The 25,317-nt window shown below is 45.8% G+C and overlaps 1 protein-coding gene across 1 annotated transcript in view; it reads right to left on the reverse strand.

Moving 5' to 3' along the window:
* adamtsl3 (ADAMTS-like 3) overlaps positions 1-25,317 on the reverse strand; it is a gene marked incomplete at its 5' end in the record, with an annotated part of 671,346 nt that overhangs the window by 574,145 nt on the left and 71,884 nt on the right. The window contains one exon of the mRNA XM_084308274.1: positions 17,872-17,985. Within this exon, the coding sequence (XP_084164400.1) occupies positions 17,872-17,985 (114 nt within the window). The remainder of the gene's footprint in view (positions 1-17,871; positions 17,986-25,317) is intronic.

The following is a 25,317-nucleotide window of genomic DNA, read 5'->3' on the forward strand; positions in this document are numbered from 1 at the left end:
ACTAGGACCAGACCCTTTGTTCCCAGAGCCCAGGAAAAGACGACGAGGAAAGAGGGCTGGGATCCGAAACAGGCTGAGATCCAGACGCCACCGTACACCACTTCCCAGTATATTGCTAGCCAATGTACAATCAATAGACAATAAACTGGATGACATCCGAGCAAGGATTCAATATCAAAGAGACGTTAGGGACTGCAATATCCTTTGCTTCACCGAAACATGGCTCACACCGGAGGTTCCAGATCACGCAATTCAACCAGCGGATCACTTCTTTATCCATAGAAAGGATCGGACATCATCAGAGTCCGGTAAACAACGTGGAGGAGGTATTGCCTTCATGTTTAACAAAAATTGGAGTGATCCAACGAACGTGAAGGAATTATCCAACCACTGCTCCCCAGAACTGGAATATATAACCATCAAGTGTCGTCCTTTCTTCCTCCCGAGGGAGTTAACGGCAATCGTCCTGGTCGGAGCGTATATTCCACCGCAAGCCAGCAACAAGGTTGCGCTCTCCAGACTACACGACGAGGTAAATAGAATACAAGTGGCTAACGTTAACGCCGCCATTTTAGTACTGGGAGATTTCAATAGCGCCAATCTGAGAAAGGTATTGCCCGACTTCTATCAGCATGTGACTTGCAACACCAGAGGCGGTAACATCCTAGATCACTGTTACACGCAATTTAAAGGTGGCTACAAGGCTCATTCTGATAGTGGCTTTGGCAAGTCAGATCACGCATCCATTTTCCTTTCACCAAAGTATAGACAGAGAATTAAAAGTACTCCCGTAGTCTCGCGAGAGGTGCAGAAATGGGATCTGACGTCAGAAGAGACGATCCGGTCAGTGTTTCACCACACAGACTGGATTGTGTTCCGCGACACAGATAACATTAATGCCTACACGGAGACAGTGCTGGACTATGTCTGTACTAGGGTGAAAGAAACAATCCCCACTACCAAAATGAAAGTTTACCCAAATCAAAAACCCTGGGTAGACAAATCCGTCCGTGAAGCTCTGAGAGAGCGCACCAAAGCATACAATGACGGCCTAGTGGCAGGCAACATGAATGACCACAAGGTGGCGCGACACAACGTAAGGAGGACAGTGTCAGAGGCCAAACGGTGCTACAGGGATAAAATTGAACTCCAGTTTGAACAAGCTGACTCTAGAGCTATGTGGCAGGGGCTCAAAACGATGACAGACTACAAAGGCGCCTCCCTCAAACTGAACAGTGACATCTCCTTAGCAAACGACCTCAATACCTTCTATGCAAGGTTTGATGCTGGTAATAACAACACCAGCTCACAAGCCTCGGCAATGGGGGGGGGGGGGGTCGGCTGCTGATGGAGGCGCAGTGTTCAGGGTAACAGAGCATGAGGTGAGGCGGACCTTTAAAAAAGTGAATATCAGGAAGGCAGCAGGTCCGGACGGCATCCCCGGCCGCGTCCTAAAAGTCTGTGCCGACCAACTGGCCCCAGTATTCACTGACATATTTAACCTGTCCTTAGAACAGGCTGTCATCCCCACCTGCCTGAAGAAGTCCACTATTATCCCTGTACCCAAAAAATCCAAGCCTGCTTGCCTCAACGACTACCGCCCTGTAGCTCTCACCTCCATAGCCATGAAGTGCTTTGAGAAGCTAGTAAAGGGCTACATCTGCTCCTCCCTCCCCATCAACATGGACCCCCTGCAATTTGCATACCGCCCCAACAGGTCCACGGAGGACGCCATATCCCATGTGCTGCACACAGCAGCATCACACCTGGACAAGAGGCAGGGGAACTATGTGAGAATGCTATTCATCGACTACAGCTCGGCATTCAATACCATAGTCCCCTCCATACTCATAGCCAAGCTCAGGGACCTGGGCTTGGGCTATGACCTCTGCCAGTGGGTCTTGGACTTCCTGACTGGCAGACCCCAGGTGGTGAGAGCAGGCAACTGCACCTCCTCATCCATCACCCTCAACATAGGGGCCCCCCAGGGCTGTGTTCTGAGTCCCCTCCTCTACTCCCTGTACACACACGACTGTGTGGCTCAGCGGAGTAGCAATACAATCGTCAAATTTGCTGACGACACAGTGGTGGTGGGCCTGATCTCTGCCAACGACGAGAGGGCCTACCTGGAAGAGGTCAAGGTCCTGGCGGGATGGTGCCAGGAAAACAGCCTCTCCCTGAACGTCAGCAAAACAAAGGAGATGATTGTGGACTTCAGGAGGTCGGGGGTCAAGGACTACAGCCCCCTCAGCATCGACGGGGCACCGGTTGAGAGAGTCAACAGCTTCAAGTACCTCGGAGCCTACATATCCGAGGACTTGACATGGACCACACACATTAACAGTGTGGTGAAGAAGGCACGACAACGCCTCTACTTCCTCAGGCGCCTAAGGAAGTTCCAAGTCAGCCAGAAGATCCTTAAGAACTTCTACTCATGTACAATAGAGAGCATCTTGACCGGCAACATCACCTCCTGGTTTGGGAATAGCACTGCAAAAGACCAAAGCAGACTACAAAGAGTGACACGTTCAGCCGAACGCACAATTGGAGGGGGGCTCCCCACCCTCCAGAACATTTACTACAAGCGTTGCAAGGGCAAGGCTAAGAGAATCATTAAAGACTCCAGTCACCCGAACAACTGCCTCTTCGAACTGCTGCGGTCAGGCAAGCGATACAGGAGTCTCAAGGCGAGCACAGAAAGACTCAGAAGTAGCTTCTATCCCCAGGCCATCAGGCTGCTAAACGAACAATGAATGAACACTACACAACAACAACCACCAAACGCACATAGCACACACATCCACACGCACACACCCACTTTAAACAAACACACTGTAGCACCCACTCCACACACTTTATAGCACACACCCACTTTAAACAAACACACTGTAGCACCCACTCCCCACACTTTATATTTATATTTATGGATGAAGGATTGCACTACAACTCGTACACCTTACTGTAAATTGTACCTAAAATTGTACCTCATCCCATTTCTGCTTTGCACTAGATAGTACTGTACATTAGTACACTGCATAGTATTGTGTATTGTATATTATATGGTAACTCAGAACATTGTACATATGTCTATACCGAACACTGTGACCTCATTTTCTTCTTCTAAATTCATGCTATATTATGTTATTATGTTATTTGATACTATCTTGTCTAGCACAGTCTCTGGAGCGTAACAGTAAGAAGCATTTTGTATGAAAGTATTCTGTACTTCTGTATGACAACTATTAAAGAACTTGAACTACATTCTGTCTCCAGAACATGTCACCTCAATAAATAAGCAGCAGCTCTATTAGCCATTAGTCCATGACCACAGGTTCCCTCTTAACCGTTATTAGCAGCCAGATAACAGCTCCATCCCTTCAATAGCATACAGGTTATATATGCCCACACCTCACAACAAACAGCTTTTAACTGCTATTAGCAGCTAGCTAGCAGTACCATCCCTTCATTAACATACAGGTTATCTATGTCCACGCCTCACAACAAACAACTTTTAACCGCTATTAGCAGCTAGCTAGCAGTACCATCTATATTCTATATTCTATATTTATATTCATATTTCAAATTGCGTCCCTGCAATTTGAATATATTTCAGTATTGTATCTACAAAACCCCCTGTAAACCATATGCCCTTTATTAATTTGCTTAGATTAGATTTTTTGTTTATATTAGTACACTTGATCTCAAGAAGGTGCTGCATGAGCTCAGTGGCAATTTTTCACGTCTGGTCACCATCAAAGATGGGAAAAAAGCTAATAATTATTATTATTTATATTCTCCTTTGGTTAATTAAAATGTACTCAAGCATAGTAACAGACACTTCAGACACTGGGAATACATTCCCTGAGGTCCATAGATGTCCCTAGATACCAAGAACAGGCAATTGACCTTGTAGAATTGGAGCAATCTTCCATTTACTTGGTATGCACTTTTAGGCTAATTTGTCTTCAATAAACTGCTGAAAATGTCTCAGCAGCATCTCATTAAGGATGCAAGGATCTATGAATGTGCAAAAAGCACCCATTGATATTTACCAGGAATTCCAAGTCGGCAGCTTATATTCTTTCAAGACATGTCAATACCTACTCAGCGTTCTGTGTTCAAGTTCGTTCAAGTTACCAAGTTACCACCTATTGGTGATATCACAAATTAGATTAAATTAGAGTAAAGTGCAATAGTAAATATACAATGTACAGGTGATTAAACTGGGTATAGAATATTTGAATTAATACTACTGAGTAATAGTGCTAATCAGATGTACGTACAGAGTTGTAGTATTAATATGTCCAGTGATACAGGTATAAACACTATGGTAGCAAGTCAAACTGGCCAGCAGCGTAACTAGTAAGAGTAGGATATGTACATATATAAATATAGTATCTACAGATAGGTAAAAAGAAATATGTAGGTATGTACAGACAGATGTGGATAGATATATATACAGTAAGAATACATGTATACAAGCAACTCAGATTTCAGGGAAGTACAGAGAGGCTCTCCCTCTCCAGGGGAAGAATGTGAAAAAGGCAATCTGGTGACAAGATCTTCACAAATAACATACTGTATCACGCCTCCAAGAGGGGTTAACCATTAACTCATTGGCCGCCAAAAATAAGTATTTTCGTGTTTCGTCATCCAACCGTTTTTAAATCCTTTGATCGTTTTCCTTTGATCCCCATTCTAAACACTCGCTGGGAGCTGCCTGTGTCTCCCTGGCACCCTCATTGCCTATGTTAAAATTGCAATGACGATCAAATCCCACCAGGTGGCAGTATCTCCTACCTTTTGAACTGGGGATATCAGTTGTCTTTCAGTACTGAGGTACCTCCGGCTGCTTCCCCCTCAAAGTGAATCAGGACATAGCAATCGGTCAGAGATTTTGATGCCTCAAACCTATTGTTTCCCGTATGATAGCCATGCCCAATATACACGAGTAATTGCGATCGCTAAAACATGCATTTGGTAACGATCGCAGTTTTGAGGTAAATTTTGTGAAGAAACATATATATATATGGTATATATCTTTGATTTGGAAATATTTGGGCATAACACGTCATATCTTGCGATCTAGAAAAAAATACTGGATTATTTTGGCAATGTTTAGCATCTAATAGCGCACAAACTAAAGTATGTAGAAATGAACTGGTTAGTCAGTGTTGGACTATAAACAATGCCTGTCAAATTAGTCATACTATTGTCTCCATAGCTATATTACAGACCACACTATGGGTCTGCAAACATCGCGAAAATTGTCAATAATGCTCGCACCATTGAGTAGAGATGGGAAAACTGCGTGGCGGTCAATGAGTTAAAGAAACTTTTTGTATTTTTGAGTGGAGGGAATCTCGAAGTAAAAGTAAAAGTAGAAATACACAGATAAAATAGTACTGTGGTAAAAGTAAAAGTAGAATTTGACATTGAATGTATGGGAGAGAATCCATGGGAGAGACTCCAGGGCCGGCGTGTGTAATGCCTCTGCCTGGGACAAAATTATCCCACTGGGCCCCTCCTCACCATCTCGAAACACAAGTCAAGTCAAGTCAAGTCAAGTAATTTATTTATATAGCACATTTAAAAGCACAAGAGCCAACCAAAGTGCTGTACAATCAAAGCTTAAAATCAATGTCCTAATATAAAATACACAAATACAAAAATACAAAAAGGCACAGCAGGACAAGACAGTACATTCAGAGAATAGGACAGTAGGACAACACACGGATAGGGGAACACAAAGTACAGTAGCACACAGGGGACAGAGGAGCATAAGAAGAGATACAAGAGGGAGGGGGCAGGATAAAATTACATGGGAGTGTGTGAGTTAGGGTGTGGGAGAATCTGGCCTTAAATGTCTCCAGCGAGGGGGCAGATCGGATCTCCAGGGGAAGCTGGTTCCATAGCTTGGAGGCCACGGCCTTGAAGGAGCGATCGCCTCTCTACACACCAAGTCTACAAGTCTACACACCATCAGAGGGCCATCCATCAGCGTACCAGCCGTACCTGGTTGCCCCCAATAGCGGCCCTCTCCATGCCTACCAATATATTTGGACAAAAGAGTATAACAGAATTTAACACATTGTGTATTTTACCCAATGTGTCTGGTATGAATTATGCAGAGTTTTAGAAGCCAACTCTAGTTTACAATGATGAAAGGGAGATGAGGGTACTGACAAAACCTCTAGACCAATTATGGATATGGGAGGAGAAGGATTTAGAGGGAGGGAGAGAGAGAGAGAGAGAGAGAGAGAGAGAGAGAGAGAGAGAGAGAGAGAGAGAGAGAGACACAGACAGAGACAGAGAGAGGGAAGAGTTACCAAACAGAGAGAGGGGGCATACAGATCAGCCACAACAGAGGGAGAGGAAGAAAGCAACTCTGAGACCCAGAGAGATGAAGAGATGAATAGCCTGTGCCCTCAGATGTATATATTGTATGCATTTATATTTAAATGTATTTATTAAAATTAAATTAACTTTTTTACTAGAATTAGAATTATGACCTGCACCAGGGTACTGCTATATTACTATTTTGAGTTGGTAAATGACTGGTGTAAGACTATCTCTTCTACCATGTGTAGACACCTGAATATGTCTAACCATAATTCAATGTGTCTAACTCTAACTCCTTGTATTCTACTGTGTTCACGATAACGTTGTGTAACTGGACTGTCGCCAGGAGGAGCTGGTGCGACGTTGGGCTGGTGGCAACAGGTGAAGAAGAGGCTGGCTGAAGGTGGAGCTCTTACAGCGGGACGACCTCTTCGTCGTTTTCCACTGAAGCAAGAGGACGTGTGGACGAAGAGCTCCTGATATAATAAAGACACGCGCAATACGAGTCCTGCCACGGGATGGGATAGTAACGTCGTATGCGACAGTTTAGCTTCCAGTATAGTGCTTAGGGTACGTTTGAACCAAGAAGAAGACGTTCGACTGCCGGACTGTACTGTCGATATGCCACGCGCTGCGTTTAGAAATGTATAGGCGAGGAGCTAGGGGGTTGCACTGACCACAGTTTAGCTTCAAGTATAGGACTAGTAACCTGGTTAGCTCCACGCGTCGCCACTCCGTTTCCAGCCCTCGAAGCAGACGCCGCCGCCCGACGACACGGGGCTCTACTCGCCGGCAGCCTGCACCTGTTTACCACCAGCCCAGCCAGCTCTCCTGTGTATCACGTGGGGCCGTTTGACGGCCAACCCACGCCCCAAACATTCGTTGTGGAGACGGAACAGCACTCGGTTGGTACACTCACACCAGGTACTGCTAGCGCTCCGAACGCTCTGGAATATACACGGCAAACATTCTCCTTTTCGAGAGCGTTCGAAGAGAATAGATACATTGAACTGTCACGTGCACCAGTGACTAGGGGCGCCCCGACGTTTGTTGTTTTAGGTAAATGCCTGCTTAGATAGGCTTTTTGTTTCAAGTGTGGGCCCCACTTATTTTGGTTGTGTGTATTGTGTATTGGGTATTGTGTTGCAGCGCCAATAGGCGACAGGTGTTTCATCCAGGTAGCTCGTTTGAGCTTTGTGCTAATCTCCACAGATTAGGTACTGCAGAGCGCATAAATGTGGGACGTGTGCGGCGTGAGGGTTAACCCTTAAAGGGATTTTGTGCCAACGTTAACCCTTAGGGGTATGATACTGAGCGTTATCCCTTAGGGGTATGGTGATCTGTTTGCTTTGATTTGTGCAGTATAATCCCAGTAAAAGGAGAGGCGTATAAATGGGATCACTGTGTGTGTGTCAATTAATGTGCATTATTGTTTAACCCCTTCCTTTCGATTAATGTGCATTACTGCTTAACCCCTTCTTATCCACGGCCTATGTATCATTGGGGCAGGTGTTCTGGGGTATACAATTTTTGCGATAGGTTAGTCTTATAATGTTTTAAATGTATGAGTGTTGTGTTATTGTCGTGTTTTTGTTGTGGCCTAACAGCCCTGGGACCATGACAGAAATAAAGGTTTTACTCTTTCTCATGTTATCCTTTGGATCCTTGTTGTATGTTTTTAATCCATCAATAAAATTAAATAAAATCAAATACACATGGAACAAAACAGTCAAAAGAAAAAAAAAATTGTGTGCATTGTATCCTCCTTGGTGTAGAACATGCTGTAGGACAATACAACAAAGTTGACACTGTCATGATCCCCGCTCCTGTCTAGCCCTCATCATCATCTTCTCACTCCTATCTAGCCAAGCCCTCAGGTCCCCTTGTTCTCTTCTCTCTTGTTCCTCTCTTCATCACGATTCATCCCATTCACCTGCTCAGTCTTCACACCTGCCTGCCAATCAGTTCATCAACCCAACAGTATCAACTCTGGTTTTCCATCCACGCATCACTGGATTGTAAGACTCTGTATGTGCAGTTAGTGTCAGTATTCTGCAATTTTTTTTGTATTCATGTAGCTATTCCATCCGTGTGTTTTGCCCTGCCTGATCTATTCTCCTATGCCTTCAGAAGATCTCCAGCGGCCAGCCCGACTCCTGCCTTCCACTCTGGACTCCTGACCCCGCCTGCTCTACCTCTTTTCACCCTGGACCCACAGCCCCCCACCCCCCTTTCAACTCATCCCAGTCCTTCCCCTGGCCCACCTCACTCCGAACCCCCCTCAGCCTGGACTCTACATTAAACACACACTTGATGTACGTTTTGCCTATTTACCTGCCATCTCCTTGTGTTCTGTGCTTGGGTTCTAGTACTAGGCATGACACACATAGGACAATGCAACAAGTCACAGAAAGTTGACCACTGTAGGACAATACAACAAGTCACAGAAAGTTGATCCCAGACACCATGTGAACTCGCCTTTCACGGAGTGTTTAGAATGCCCATGTGTCCTCCATGTTGGAAGAGATAAAGGTTGATATGTACAAAACAACGGTTATGCGAGATATACTGTACATCAACAGAAATAACAGTCTTATTACTAGTCTAGATGGTGTAAACAAGTTACAGTGAAACAGTCATATTGTACTTTTCCAATGTTTCACCTGCTCTACCGCTGAAGAAATTACAAACTGCATTTCCTTTTTGAAAATGCTTGTCAAGTGGTTACAGGCAGCCATGTTGGAAGAGATACAGCTGGCACAAACATTCTGTGCGAGGCCTCTATTGCGGTAAACCCCACCCATCTGGTACTCGGAAGGGATTAAAAACAAACACAAAGTACGCTGCAATACCAGCAAGCCACTCTGATCCAGACACATTTGACCGATGTGGGTCCAGAGATCCAGCTCCAGATCCAGATCGAGCCAAAGCTCACTCCTTATGTCAATAGGACATATAGTGGCTGCCAGGGGGAATTTTTCATGAATTCAGTATAATAACTTCTCTCCTTGACAACCAATGCAATTTTGAAATCAAAGGCAAAAGCTGAGAAAGGGTTCCATGGAACCTGGTCAGGAACATGTGTAAACACTGGCTGTGTAAACACACTCAAATCAAGTCAATACAATGAAAATCCCAAAAAATCACAATGTTTTCCACGCCGAGAAAGAATTCTATTTTTGTTTTGTTTCTTGGTTCTAGTTTTAGAGATGCGTGTATATTGTGGCGCTGTCTCCAGGTAACCTTTAAAAGAGGCCCTAGTTCCAAACCATTTCCATCCCATAATAAGAAAACAGGCAGCCATATGGTCAACACACACACACACACTGTGGTTAGTCGATAGGACCCATACAGGAATTTAACCGGCAACCTTGACTGATTGCTGGTCTGATGATCCTAACACACTGATCCATCTGGCCTTGATGCTGGAGGCGAGACAGTGCCTGGCTTAAGCTCACTGCACGTGATCAGCAGTAACACAGCTCTGTGCTGGCTGGTCCGTTGTTTTTCTCCGGAGAGACCGGCACTGCCCACCTTTGTGTCGACACTACGCTTAGAATTGCCACCAAGTCTGCATTGTACTGTATATTGTATTGTAACTCAGTTACTTTTCTACTCTGCATTGTATATTGTATATATGTATATATTGAACACTTTTGTCTACTTGACTTCTATTTTATACTTATTATACTTATTTTATACTTATCTATTTTTATCTAGCACAATCTCTGGAGCAAAACAGAAAGAAGCATTTTATATAAAAGTATTCTGTACGACAACTAATAAAGAAACTTGAAACTTGAACTTGAAGTCGCTGCTGCACTCAAAGTTCAATCTATTTCATCTCTGACCGCAGTTGCCGCTGTCCTCGCAAAGTGTTACCGACGAGAAGAGACGAGAGTGGGTCAGACGGTGGAAAAACTCATCTCTGCTTCAGAGTGCATGACACCACATTAAACCTGCACTGTAATTTTTTTGTGAGGAAATATTGCTTCTTTAGCAAGCTAAATCACAGAGTTGGAAGGAGTTAGGCTAAACAAGAGAAAACTCTCCCAACAGTGATGCATGAAACAGTGAAATGTACCACATGAGCTCTTCTGGTCTCGCACAACCAGCAGCATGAAATCAATAGAAGGCTACAGTCTCATTTCTAGACCCTCTTAATGTAAACGACACAAATGTAAAACACCCAAAGCACAGACTACTACGTATGACGTACAGTATAGCATGCCAGTTAGGGTACCTTGTGTATACTGCACCTTGTGTATACAGTTTACTTTTACTCTTACCCATAGTATTATTCAGATTCAAATTCTTTATTGCCTATATTTATAGACTATTATCTGCACCTTTGTTTACACTGATTACTTTTCTTTTATATTCAGAGTTAATTATATTGTTGACACTATATTTTTTTCTCATATTTTTATATTCAGATCTAATTGTATTGCCTATATTTATGTCTTTCTAATATTACCCTGCCCATACCTGTACCTCCCCTCCCCCCTCCCCCCTCCTCCATGCTGATATGATGCCCGAAGTTCCCCAAGGGGATCAATAAAGGAATATCTTACCTTATCTTATCTAAAGTTACCTTTGGTTGAAGAAAAAAATATATATATTTAGCCATTTTCCCTTATCCTCTATGTTTAAACAAGGTGCAGTTACCTCCGATGTCCACACGGTGGCCAATCTTCCATAGTGCAGCTTTAAAACTGGCAATGCTGGGAAGGGAAAGTATTGCATGCTACCTTTCCATGATGATGTTTGGACTAGATACCTGTGGCCTACTTCACAAAACACATTCCTCCCTTCAGCCCATTCCTACTGTAGTTAGTCACCCACAACAAAACTCATACATACCATTGTGTGGAACATTGTCCTTGTTCCAACACACACACACACACACACACACACACACACACACACACACACACACACACACACACACACACACACACACACACACACACACACACACACACACACACACACACACACACACACACACACACACACGCATTGTGTTCAGTCTATGGGACCCATCCAGGAGTTGAACCGGCAACCTTGACTGTGTCCCGGTGTGATGGTCCAACACAGCAAGCCAGATGGCCTGGGTCCCAGAGGCCAGACAGTGCCTGGCTTAGAAACACATTCCTGTACTTATCCACTTCCTACACTGAAGCAGACAGTATGACCAGCTTGCCATCGACCAGCCACCTGGAGCTTCACAGTATGACCAGCTTGCCATCGACCAGCCACCTGGAGCTTCACAGTATGACCACCAGCTTGCCATCGACCAGCCACCTGGAGCTTCACAGTATGACCAGCTTGCCATCGACCAGCCACCTGGAGCTTCACAGTATGACCACCAGCTTGCCATCGACCAGCCACCTGGAGCTTCACAGTATGACCAGCTTGCCATCGACCAGCCACCTGGAGCTTCACAGTATGACCAGCTTGCCATCGACCAGCCACCTGGAGCTTCACAATATGACCAGCTTGTCCTCAACCAGCCACCTGGAGCTTCACAATACACACTTAACAGAATCACATAAAAAATACCTTTGTGTTCGTTCACCTGCTAGAACGAACATTTCACATTTAAAATTTGCATCTGTGTTCAGTGAACATATTTGGCTGACTCATACCTTAGGCTTAAATGACTGAATGATGAATGACTGTTGAATTTATATAATGCTTTTCTAGACACTCAAAGCGATTTACAATGTAGGGTGGAAATTGCCTCATTCGCCACCACAACCTTGCACCCAACCTTGGGCTACGCAGGCTCAATGGCTGCCATACACTGGCACCCATCACACTACACAATGGCTGAAAAGCTCAGCAGACAGGGATTAGTATCAGTCAATTAAGGGGGGAGGGGTGATTAGGTGTCTTGATGTCTCTTGATGTCAGAGACAAGCTTTGGAATTTAGCCAGGAACATTTGGGAACTCCCTACTCTTTGCAATAGGTTCCCTCGGTTCTTTAACGACCAAATTCAGTTGGGACCTCGGTCAGATTATACGTCACCACGGACTCAACTTCCACTGTTATGCTGATGATACTCAGCTCTACATCAGCACCTCACCATCCTCCCAGCTCCCCCCACAGTCTGTAGTCAACTGCCTCCACGCTATAAAAACCTGGATGGCAACCAAATTACTTAAACTCAACAGCAAAAAGACAGAGCTCATGGTTGTGGCCCCCAAGGCACTGCTCGGGAAGGTTGGAGATCTCCTCCTCCACGTTGACGGCTGTTCCATCTCCCCGTCTCTCGAAGTCCGTAACCTGGGCGTCACCCTTGACTCCACACTTTCATTTCACTCCCACATCAAATCTGTCACCAAGTCTGCCTTCTACCACCTCAGGAACATCTCCCGTCTCCGACCCTCACTCTCAGACTCTGTGGCTGAGACCCTGATCCACTCATTTGTCACCTCCCGGTTGGACTACTGTAATGGAGTCCTGTTCGGGGTACCCAGCAAAGCCCTGGACAGGCTCCAGTATGTCCAGAACTCAGCTGCCAGAAGCCCTGGCAGCACATCACCCCCACCCTCATCCATCTCCACTGGCTTCCAGTCAGGTTCCGCATCACCTTCAAACTCCTGCTCCTCACCTACAAATCCCTCCATGCCCTCGCCCCCCGGTACCTGTCTGATCTCCTCCACCAGTACACTCCATCCCGGAACCTACAATCCTCTGATCTAGGTCTCCTCTCCATCCCTCGCACCAGGTTACGGACTTTTGGGGACAGAGCCTTCAGCGTGGCATCCCCTACCCTCTGGAACTCTCTCCCCCCCCGAAATCCGCAACGCCCCAACCCTGGACACCTTCAAATCCACTCTAAAAACACACCTCTTCACCAAGGCTTTCCCCATCAGTTATGTTTTAGATTAAATTAGGTCCATTATCCCCTACTTTCCCTCATCCCCTTTTCCCCCTCCCCCCCTACTTTCCTTGCCCTATTTTTTGTCCTGATTGTAAAGCAACCTTGGGTTCTATGAAAGGCGCTATATAAATTTGATCTATTATTATTATTATTATTATTATTTAACGTCTCATCCGGAGGACGGCACTCGCAAAATATGGCGTCCCTGTCACCATAACAGGGGCGTTGTTACTGTGGTGTCCCTGTCACCGTAACAGGGGTGTTGTTACTGTGGTGTCCCTGTCACAGTAACGGGGGCGTGGTTCAGTCCAGAGTGCTTCCTGCTCTGAAACACCACTTTCCGACAATGGCCTGGTGATCTTCCGATCGTCAGTCTGGAGCTCTACCCATGTAGCCACACTGACCTGAGAAGAACCAATTCTCACAATGAATGTTGGATGATTATTACTATAAGCTATTTCTTATGCATTGCAGGCACATTTTTGGAGAGGTAAAAAAAACGAAACGAAAAGAACAAAGAAAACAAAGCATTGTAATAGTGGTTTTGGCATACATCGCCATGGCAGCGATTGAAGGTTCAAAGCTTCAAAGCATCCGGGTCAGCTCTAGACTTGAGACTGACTAGCTCACCGGCTAACATCGCTTTTTGCAGCATATGTCTTCAGAATAGAGTCTGTCATACCAGAAGCCTTTATTCAGAGCATGGTCAGACATGTTATTGAATATCTGAGACTTACAGATGAGTATAATTCAGTTTTCCACTTCTATTCAACTGTGACTTTGAACTATGAAGTTACAGGGAAATAATGCCATTCTGTTCCCACTAATCTCACAGATTCTCTCTTTCTCTCTCTTTGTCCCCCTCTCTCTGTCACCCCCTCTTTCTATCTCTGCCCCCCCACCCTCTCTATACCCCACTCTCTCTCACTGCCCCATTCCCTCTCTCTCTGCCCCCCCCCCCTCTCTCTCTATAACATAATCCATGCTGCATCCTGAGCCACTGCACAACAACCAAGGCGTTCCAGACCTCTCGTCTGATGCGAGTCCTTCCAAAGTATCTGTGTTTCGTTAAGGATCATTTGTTTGATATTTGTCAGCTGCAGGGCTTTCAAAACACGATGTGCTCAAGGTCTTAACATGATTTATGTGGCTGTTGGTCCAAAGTTGAGCAGAGGGATCTTTTCATGAACCACGCTCTGACGCCAGATGGATTGCTCTACAGCACTGAGCCACGTTATTGAATCAAACTGGAAAAAGAAATTGCTAAATTTCACAGAAGTTGAAAGGAAAATAACGGCTGTATTGAGTGTCTGTGTGTGTGTGTGTGTGTGTGTGTGTGTGTGTGTGTGTGTGTGTGTGTGTGTGTGTGTGTGTGTGTGTGTGTGTGTGTGTGTGTGTGTGTGTGTGTGTGTGTGTGTGTGGTTGTGTGTGTGTGTGTGTGTGTATATGTGCATGTGTGTGTGTGTGTGTGTGTATGCATGTGTATGTGTGTATCTGTGTGTGTGTGCATGTGTGTGTGTGTGTGTGTGTGTGTGTGTGTGTGTGTGTGTGTGTGTGTGTGTGTGTGTGTGTGTGTGTGTGTGTGTGTGTGTGTGTGTGTGTGTGTGTGTGTGTGTGTGTGTGTGTCAGGGATGAGAACTGATTGAACAGATAAACCGGTAAACCTATTACGTCACAATACCCAACTTCAACCCATTCACTCTGCTAATGTGATTCCACACTAATTTGAAACTGCACGCTGTATGTAGAAGTTACAGTGGAGGGTATACGTGTATCACATAGGCCTACTGCTGTTTAATAACAGTAGACAAGAGGTTAGAGTGGAAGGATTAAGACAGGGGTGTCTGGGTAGTGTAGAGGTAAAAGCACTCGAGATGCAGGTTCAATCCCCAGTAGCAGCACCTCCGGCTTAGTCAGACGTTCCAACGAACACAAGGTTTGTAAAGTTAGTAGCTTCTGTCTGATTGTGTAGGTACTGAGGGTAGCAGGGTTAGTAGCTTCTGACTGATTGTGTAGGTACTGAGGGTAGCAGGGTTAGTAGCTTCTGACTGATTGTGTAGGTGCTGAGGGTAGCAGGGTTAGTAGCTTCTGTCTGATTGTGTTGGTGCTGAGTGTAGCAGGGTTAGTAGCTTCTGACTGATTGTGTAGGTACTGAGGGTAGCAGGGTTAGTAGCTTCTGACTGATTGTGTAGGTACTGAGGGTAGCAGGGTTAGTAGCTTCTGACTGATTGTGTAGGTACTGAGGGTAGCAGGGTTAGTAGCTTCTGACTGATTGTGTAGGTACTGAGGGTAGCAGGGTTAGTAGCTTCTGTCTGATTGTGTAGGTACTGAGGGTAGCAGGGTTAGTAGCTTCTGACTGATTGTGTAGGTACTGAGGGTAGCAGGGTTAGTAGCTTCTGACTGATTGTGTTGGTACTGAGGGTAGCAGGGTTAGTAGCATCTGTCTGATAGTGTAGGTACTGAGGGTAGTAGGGTTAGTAGCACTAGCTTCTGTCTGATTGTGTAGGTACTGAGGGTAGCAGGGTTAGTAGCTTCTGTCTGATTGTGTAGGTACTGAGGGTAGCAGGGTTAGTAGCTTCTGACTGATTGTGTTGGTACTGAGGGATTTCAGACACGGCAACTGACATGGCAAGAGGCAGTGTTGTAGTCGGGTCACTAAATCTTGAGTCCGAGTCGAGTCTCGAGTCCCCAGTGTTAGAGTCTGAGTCCAAGTCCGAGTCACCAAAGAAGAGCCCGAGTCGATTCCGAGTCGAGTCCCCATTACCCGAGTCAGAGTCCAAGTCCAAGTCATCAAGGTTGAGTCCACTCCACTCTGGCAGTCAAAGAGCTGACATACAAATAATAAAAGGTCTACGTTAAACATAAATGACACAGCGGTCACCATTTCAATGGGAGTTTATTTCCTCTGTGACACAATAGCCAAACAAATGCACTATCCATGCCAAATGCCAAATGATTAGGGCCTATTACCAAAAAATAAAAAATAATAATAACTGTATTTAGCAATTAACATAAATCTGGGTCCTCATCTGCACCTTCCGAGTCCGAATGCAGTCAATGCTCGAGTCCAAGTCCAAGTCCTGGACTTGAGTACTACACCACTGGCAAGAGGAGTATATCCTCTTGATGAAACAGCTAGCAAGTGGACGCAGCTGTGAGTGAGCTGTTTTCTTTTGGTATTACAGAATCAAGGCCACTTCCGCCTGGGTGTGCAAGTCCTCCAAGTATGTTGTATGTTGTTGTAGTATGTCGCACATACTGCACTCCATGTACTGAACAGTAAGCTCCAACAGTATGTAGTATGATGTACTGAACAGTAAGCTCTACATGTATGCATGTGTGTACAGTATGTGGTACAGAAGGAATTGAATACTGCAGCGAATCTCCACTTCTTTGACAATGACCAGCAACGTGCCCTGGAGCAAGGCATTACCTTACAAATCAGTGGCCAACAGTAGAAGACTGTGGCTGTACTGGGCAGTTCCTGAGTGTGTGTGTGTGTGTGTGTGTGTGTGTGTGTGTGTGTGTGTGTGTGTGTGTGTGTGTGTGTGTGTGTGTGTGTGTGTGTGTGTGTGTGTGTGTGTGTGTGTGTGTGTGTGTGTGTGTGTGTGTGTGTGTGTGTGTGTGTGTGTGTGTGTGTGTGTGTGTGTGTGTGTGTGTGTGTGTGTGTGTGTGTGTGTGTGTGTGTGTGTGTGTGTGTGTGTGTGTGTGTGTGTGTGTGTGTGTGTGTGTGTGTGTGTGTGTGTGTGTGTGTGTGTGTGTGTGTGTGTGTGTGTGTGTGTGTGTGTGTGTGTGTGTGTGTGTGTGTGTGTGTGTGTGTGTGTGTGTGTGTGTGTGTGTGTGTGTGTGTGTGTGTGTGTGTGTGTGTGTGTGTGTGTGTGTGTGTGTGTGTGTGTGTGTGTGTGTGTGTGTGTGTGTGTGTGTGTGTGTGTGTGTGTGTGTGTGTGTGTGTGTGTGTGTGTGTGTGTGTGTGTGTGTGTGTGTGTGTGTGTGTGTGTGTGTGTGTGTGTGTGTGTGTGTGTGTGTGTGTGTGTGTGTGTGTGTGTGTGTGTGTGTGTGTGTGTGTGTGTGTGTGTGTGTGTGTGTGTGTGTGTGTGTGTGTGTGTGTGTGTGTGTGTGTGTGTGTGTGTGTGTGTGTGTGTGTGTGTGTGTGTGTGTGTGTGTGTGTGTGTGTGTGTGTGTGTGTGTGTGTGTGTGTGTGTGTGTGTGTGTGTGTGTGTGTGTGTGTGTGTGTGTGTGTGTGTGTGTGTGTGTGTGTGTGTGTGTGTGTGTGTGTGTGTGTGTGTGTGTGTGTGTGTGTGTGTGTGTGTGTGTGTGTGTGTGTGTGTGTGTGTGTGTGTGTGTGTGTGTGTGTGTGTGTGTGTGTGTGTGTGTGTGTGTGTGTGTGTGTGTGTGTGTGTGTGTGTGTGTGTGTGTGTGTGTGTGTGTGTGTGTGTGTGTGTGTGTGTGTGTGTGTGTGTGTGTGTGTGTGTGTGTGTGTGTGTGTGTGTGTGTGTGTGTGTGTGTGTGTGTGTGTGTGTGTGTGTGTGCGTGCGTGCGTGCGTGCGTGCGTGCGTGCGTGCGTGCGTGCGTGCGTGCGTGCGTGCGTGCGTGCGTGCGTGCATGTGTGTGTGTGTGTGTGTATGTGGTACATACCTGATCATCATAGCGGTAGGTGAGCAGCTGTTCTCCGGTGGCATCCTCCAGGAAGCTGCCCTGAGGAGAGAGAGCAAACTCTGGCAGGAACACGGCACCCTGGTGCTCCTCAGCCTGGGGACACACACATCACAACACACCTTTATTATACACGAGATAGGATAGGGGACACACACATCACAACACACCTTTATTATACATGAGATAGGATAGGAGAGACACACATCACAACACACCTTTATTATACATGAGATAGGATAGGAGACACACACATCACAACACGCCTCGACTACTGCAACGCACTGCTCGCTGGCCTCCCGGCCACTGCCACCAAGCCTCTTCAACTCATTCAGAATGCAGCGGCCCGCCTGATCTCAAACCTACCGAAGTCGGCCCATGTCACCCCACTTCTTAGGGACCTGCACTGGCTCCCCATTGCTGCACGAATCCGGTTCAAGGCCCTCGACCTAGCATACCGTGCGGCAAAGGGAACCGCTCCCGCCTACCTCCGGTCAATGGTCTCCAACTACACACCCTCAAGACCCCTACGCTCTGCATCTTCTGGCCGCCTCAGACCTACTCCTATCCGAGCTCCGGGAGGGTCATCAAGGAGAAGCCGCCTATTCTCAGTCCTTGCCCCACAATGGTGGAATGAACTACCCACCCCAGTTAGGACAGCCGAAACCCGTCCAATCTTTCGCCGTCGACTAAAAAGATATCTAACCCTAACTAACCTTACTGTCATGCACTTGTCCTAATAAACTAACCTACACTGTAGCACTCAACTCTTTGATGAACATTGTTACTCAGCTGATAGAGTTGTGCCCTTCCTGATGACTTGTCGTACAGAACTTGTAAGTCGCTTTGGATAAAAGTGTCAGCTAAATGACTAAATGTAAATGTATTATACGTGATATAAGATAAGACACACACATCACAACTAGGGCTGCAACGATTTGCCACGTTGACGTCATCGACCATGAAATGTAGTCGATTTGCAAATGTAGAAGGGTGGATTATCCCTGCTTGTGGGAGTAGTAGTACACAGACACTGGGTAGTAGGATACTATAGTATTGGACCTATATGTACCCCCGTCTTTGGCCCGGAACGTCGTTCTGGAGGGCTTGCAGCAGGAGTGGATGGGGCCCAGGATTTACTAACCTGGGGACTGGTACTCTGGTCTCCCTCGCCTTCCAAGGCGGTCAGCAGTAGCTCCCCACACACCCTCACTTCCCCCAGTACCTCCGACAGCCCTCCCACACCCAGTGACTGTCAGTTCAATAGTATTATTGGGCTTCCCTTTAAGCAGTACCCTTCCTTGACCACCTGTATAGACCCTTCAAATGCTATTCTGTGAATGGGGTGTAAGGGTTAAATAATTATGCAGTCACAATATTTACCCAGGGTAAGAATAGCAAATGGAAGAAACAGACACGCAGACAATGCTCCCAATAAGGTCTACTTTATATAGAAGCAGTTACAGTTAATATTTCCAATTTATGCATACATGGCACTGGGTGCTCTCACTGTTAATGTAGGGGAACTATTCCCACCATAGGCACCGCGTGCTCCATACATTAATAACACCCCGCTTGTACTAGGGGAACCCAGGCATAAAGTAGAGAAACATTGGGAATTCAAATAACCAAATAACAAATAACAAAATAAAACCAAGTAAATGTGGGCCCACGTTACCAAAATAAAACCTACACTAAAGCCGGCTTAAATTGTTTGGGGTACCCCTTAGACACTGGTTGTTAGCGGTCACTTGAATGGACGTTGATGTTGATACACGAGGTACCGTTAGTACTTAACCAAGATGGCGGACCCACTCTTATCACCACTTGTCCAGGGGACAAGATGGCGTCGGCGATCCCGCGAGCACAGCCAGCGGGCTGGGCGAACAGCATAGGCAGTGGTTAGCTGGAGGAGCGTGCTGTGATGGCGACCTCTGCTGGTGGGAAGAGGCGTCCTCTGTACCGTCTGGGGGACGTCCACTGCTGGCTGTTACTTGCTGCTGTCGCGCGAGCTAATACTGTTGCTACCCTAAACACAGCTAAGCTTCGGGTCTGGATGCACCCTCCTGCTATATCGGTTGTACTACTAACGCAACGTGGCTGGCTATACCACCGGTCTTCAGCGCCGCGCGCCCGGTAGTCTACTGGAGTCAGACGGAGCCGTTAGCAGCATGCTAATACACCGCACACTTACTACTATAACCGTTAACTATAGACGTTAGTCCCGTTAACTCTAGACGTTAGTCCTTCGTTCTGTATCTTACTCAAACACTATCGCTGGTACTTCTAGGATAACCCGTCAACTAGCAAGTACTTCTCATCACCCGTTGCTTGTTCCAACGGGCTCTCCTCATAACTTCTCCAACGGGGCTCCTTCCAGAGCACACGCCCGCTGTGACTGCGACTGTTCACGGCCAAGTCCACTGCCGAAGAGAGCTTCCTGGTACTCTCGCTCCCAGGTAACTCCCTCTTCCTCGTTGCTTTCCTCTCTCCTCCGCTCCACCTGCCACCACTGCCACTCCGCCCCCTGCTGGCAACCTCCACTGGTCCCACTCTAGGACCGCTCCAGAAAAGGAAAAAGGGCTTCAATGTTATTGTTAGTGATCCATACTGAAGCCGGAGAAGAGTAGCACCTCACCTCGTCATTAGACTGGGCGAGCTATCCAAAGGAACACTGTACATCACACGTTATACACACACAGGGAAAGTAACAGTTAGTTAGCACTTCTGAATACTTAGTAGAATATTCAGGCTGCTACATTTCCCCCCACTTTAAACTTGCCAAGTCCTCTGCAAGTTACTCAATGAAACCAGTTTAATGACATGAAGACAGTCCTTAGACCAACAGTTTCACACATTGTTTCATCAGTTTCACACACTGTTCAACAACCTCTGGGGCCGGGTTCGTTCAACCTCCCCTGCGTCTGCTTCTGTTGGTAGGCCCTTGGCCAGCACGTAGTCCTGGCGATACCGAGCGGGTAGCCGACCTCTGGTGCTCCTCTGGGGCCGGGTTCGTTCAACCTCCCCTGCGTCTGCTTCTGTGTCAGATTCATCCGTCTCTGTTGGTAGGCCCTCAGCCACGGCCCGGCTTGACCCCTGCCGGTGAGCGTCGGCGCCGGTATGGACGCCGACGAGGCCCCTGCTCTCTCGGGTCAGGCTCTTTCTCCTCAGGCTCTCTCCCATCAGGCCCTCTCCGTTCGGGCTCTCTCTGTTCAGACCCCGTCCGGTCGGCCTTTCTCGTTTCAGACCCCCTCCGGTCCGGCTCTCTCTGGTCAGCATCTCCCCTGTTGGACTCTCTCCTGCTGGGCTCTCTCCTGTTGGGCCCTCTCCCCTCAGGCCCCCTCTGGTCGGCGCTTCTCTTTTCAGACCCCCTCCGGTCTGGCTCTCTCTCCGGCTCTCTCTGGTCAGGCTCTTTCTCTTCAGGCTCTCTCCTGTCAGGCCCTTTCTTCCCCCGTTGCCGATCGAACGGGATCTTAGGGGGCTGGATCCCTCGGACCACTTTCCGCCCCACTGGTTCCAGCTGGGGCCCTTCCGCCTGAAGTCGCCGCCTCTCCACCCAGTCGTACCCGTTGTTCCTCTGCTGGATCACCATCCGTCCGGGGACGACTGGCGAGTACGGGATGGGAGCCGTGACGGTGAGGAAGCCCCTCTCGGTGTCCTCCACCTCCGGTTCCGACCTCTTTGTCGTGCATAACAGGGCGTCGGCCTCCCGGCTGACCCCGCCGGGTTGGTGGTGGACTACCACAACGTGGCTAAGGGCGACATCTTCGGAGTCGGGGCGATAACTACGGGCGGGGCGCATCCCCTTCATCCCGTGGAAGAGACCGTCCACTCCGCCGAGCACATTCATCCCCAGAAGTCCCTGGACCGCGTCCCTCGCAAGTTCTCGGAGGGGGTCGTCCTTGACGATGAAGATACACATCATCTCCAAACACTTCACCTCTGCATACAGGCACCCCACCACAGGGATCTCCAAACCGTTGGCGGCTGTGAGGGTGATCCAGTTGGCGGAGCCCAGCGGCGCCTCTCGGGGGCGCGTCTCGGGGGCGCGTCTATCCAAAGGAACACTGTTAATCACACGTTATACACACACAGGGAAAGTTAGTTCGCACTTCTGAATACTTAGTAGAATATTCAGGCTGCTACACATATTCATGATCGACGCATCGTATTGCTGTCACTTGTATGTGCCTTTTGCTGTAGAAATGGCAGACGTTCAAAGTCATAACATACGCAACGTGTAATCTAACTAGTGCGCAATTAATCACGTTCAAAATATAAATAACTTATCTTAAACCACTATTCGTGATTCTGCCTAGAGCCAGGACTCAACGTGTTTCGCTCGCATTTGATACGTTTTGTGTTTCACATGAACTCCAGCTGTAAGGGCGGGGCTGAGCCCGATACCCCCCACCTTAAATTTTTGAACCTATGACAGCTCTTCAGCCCTGCGCTCTACAGCCCTGTGACAACTCCTCTTGCGAAAGGGAAAGGGGGGGGGGGGGCTGAGCCCGTATCTCTCTCCCTCTCTCCCTCTCTCCCGCTCTCTCTGTACATTCAATTATTTGAAGTAGCGTTACACTATAAAAACGAACTGGATAGTTGATGATAATAAATATTTCACTTCATTAGCAAAAATATTGCAAAATCCTTAAGCTATTCTCCCTCTCTCTTGTGTGTGTATACATTTACTATAGGCTACTATGCTACTCTTTTTGACATGGACTAGGCTAATTACCTTTAACAATCCTGATTCCTGAGCCTATTTTATTCAAAAGGAAGATATTGATTTAAATATGTGTATAGCATATAATTTTTTTTAATTGTAATCGTATCTCCTGTGCTGGCACAAGCACTACGATAGCGTGGAGTGGAGGGATGACACACAATGCCTATAATTAATGGAGATATACAAAAAAGTGTTTTATAATTTTTGGCCGGTAAAAAAATTCTCTCGCTGGTAGTTTTTTAAATCTAAAGGTAAAAAGTAAATTTTGTTCCATGTTTTTCAGCATTTAGCTACAGGCATGGATGGATACATTGTATGTAATGATAAACAATGTCATCGTAGCGGGTGTTATATTATTTCAAGATAATAAAGTAGCTATAATGAGTCAATAGATAAAAAGCAGTAATGGCATGTAGGTTACTCACCCTACTCATGTACAGTAGGCATCCACACTACACAGCATTTATAGACATAAATAAACGTCATGGCTCATCTCCTACTCTGGGTATTCAGTAGGTGGTGTCAAAGAGGCAACTACCCATGTGACCTGAGGATACTAGTAAAAAAAAATTATATTAAATTGCAAATATAATCAATTGGTTTTTTTTTATCTACTTTTTCTCCTCCTTTTTTCTGTGATTTTTCTCTTTTTCCTCTCGTGCCAATTCTCCCTCCCCTGTCCTGTCGTTGCTCGCATATGCCCCCCACTGGCCGGTTGTAGGGAGGATAGAAGCCTTGCATCACATGTCCCCTCCGATACATGTGGAGGCAGCCTGTCACATCTTTTCACCTGCAAGCGCAGACTCTCATTTGGCGAGGAGTAACGTGTAGGAGGCTCACACTGCCCCCGCCATTTTTCCTGACTTTGCTGCGCAGGCGCCCCAACCGACCTGTAGGAGTCGCTGTTCACAACGCCCAGACTACCACCCTTCGACTTCCCACCTGCTAACTCTGCCAATTGAGTTAGTATGACGGCCGGCCCAAGCCGGAGGCAACGGCGACAGCCGGATTCGAACCTGGTGTCTCTTGCGTTGGTGATGAGCGCAATGTCCGCTGCGCCACCCAGCCGCCCGAAATATAATCATAAGATAGATTTATCTGATAAATGAATCGTTTAGATTAATGGACTAATCAATAAAATAATTTACAGATTAATCTATAACAAAATAATCATTAGTTACAGCCCTAATCACAACACAATTTATTATACATGATATAAGATAAGACACACACATCACCACACAACAACACATCTTTATTATACATGAGATAAGATAGGAGAGACACACATCACAACACATCTTTATTATACATGAGATAGGATAAGAGACACACACATCACAACACATCTTTATTATACATGAGATAGGATAAGAGACACACACATCACAACAAACTTTTATTATACATGAGATACGATACAATAAAATAAGATAAGAAACACACACACAGATCAACACACTGCTGAGAACCACTTTTATTATAGATACAATACGATACAATAAAATAAGATAAGAAACACACACACTGCGATTATTATACAGTACATTGTACATTATACATCAGATAAAATCAAATTAAATAAGATAAGAAACACACACACACACTATGTGTGTATTGTATTGTATGTATTTACATCTTTATGTATTGTATGTATTTACATCTTTATGTATTGTAGGTGTGTACAATGTATTTACATCTTTATGTTGAAATTTCTTTATTGGGAATAACCCCTTGAGATGAAACCATCTCGTTTTCAAGGGGGTCCACAAAGACAATCCAGAGTTATTTGACAATAATATATAACAAAAACAACAAACAACAAATAACAAACAAAAAAACTAGACAAAACAAAACAGAAACAAAAACAACAAAACAACAGAGTAAGCAACGCCAGCCAAGAAAATAAAGTAATCCAAAGATAAAAAGATATACAACAGTATATCAGCAACAACAACACAACGACAAGAACATGAACTGTAACACCAGCTATGTTTAATCTATCTAATATTATTCTATTGAGGTCCAAAGCATAGGCAGATAGTCTCACCATGAGAGGACAACATATTTTAAACAATTTAAAAGATGATGTTGATCGGATGTGGACAGGTAGATTGTTCCAGTCGGATGGAGCTTTAAACATAAAAGGTTTTTTACCAGCTGATTTAAAGGTTTTTGGAACAGAAAAAAAGTGTTGAGTACAATGACGAAGTTGATAATTAGAAGTAAAAGGTACCATATACTGTTTAAGGTAATGAGGATAATTAAAGTAAATACATTTAAAAATAAACTGTAACCAATGTTGTTGCCTTCTTATGTGTCGTATGTATTGACATATTTATGTATTGTAGGTGTGTATACTGTATTTACATATTATGTATTGTATTATGCTGTCCCCAGAGCCAGAAATGTTGATTGTGATGAAGTACATATATCTGCTGTAAGCGGTTCTAACATTGAGAAAGTCACTGAGTATAAATATCTTGGCTTGTGGCTCGATGAGAAAATGTCATTTCAATTCTATGTGGATATTCTTGCTTCCAAGCCTCCAAGAATAAAATTGGCTTCCTGTACAGAAATAGATCCAGATTTCCTGTGATTAGTGGAAAGAGGATTGTTCAAGCTGTTTTCTTTTCGATTTTGGACTATGGTGATGTGATTTATAGGCATGCTGAGGCTCCAACTCTTAAATGGCCTTC

This window comes from Notolepis coatsorum (assembly GCF_963971535.1).
Source record: "Notolepis coatsorum genome assembly, chromosome: 2".
In the NCBI taxonomy this organism is placed as follows: Eukaryota; Metazoa; Chordata; class Actinopteri; order Aulopiformes; family Paralepididae; genus Notolepis; species Notolepis coatsorum.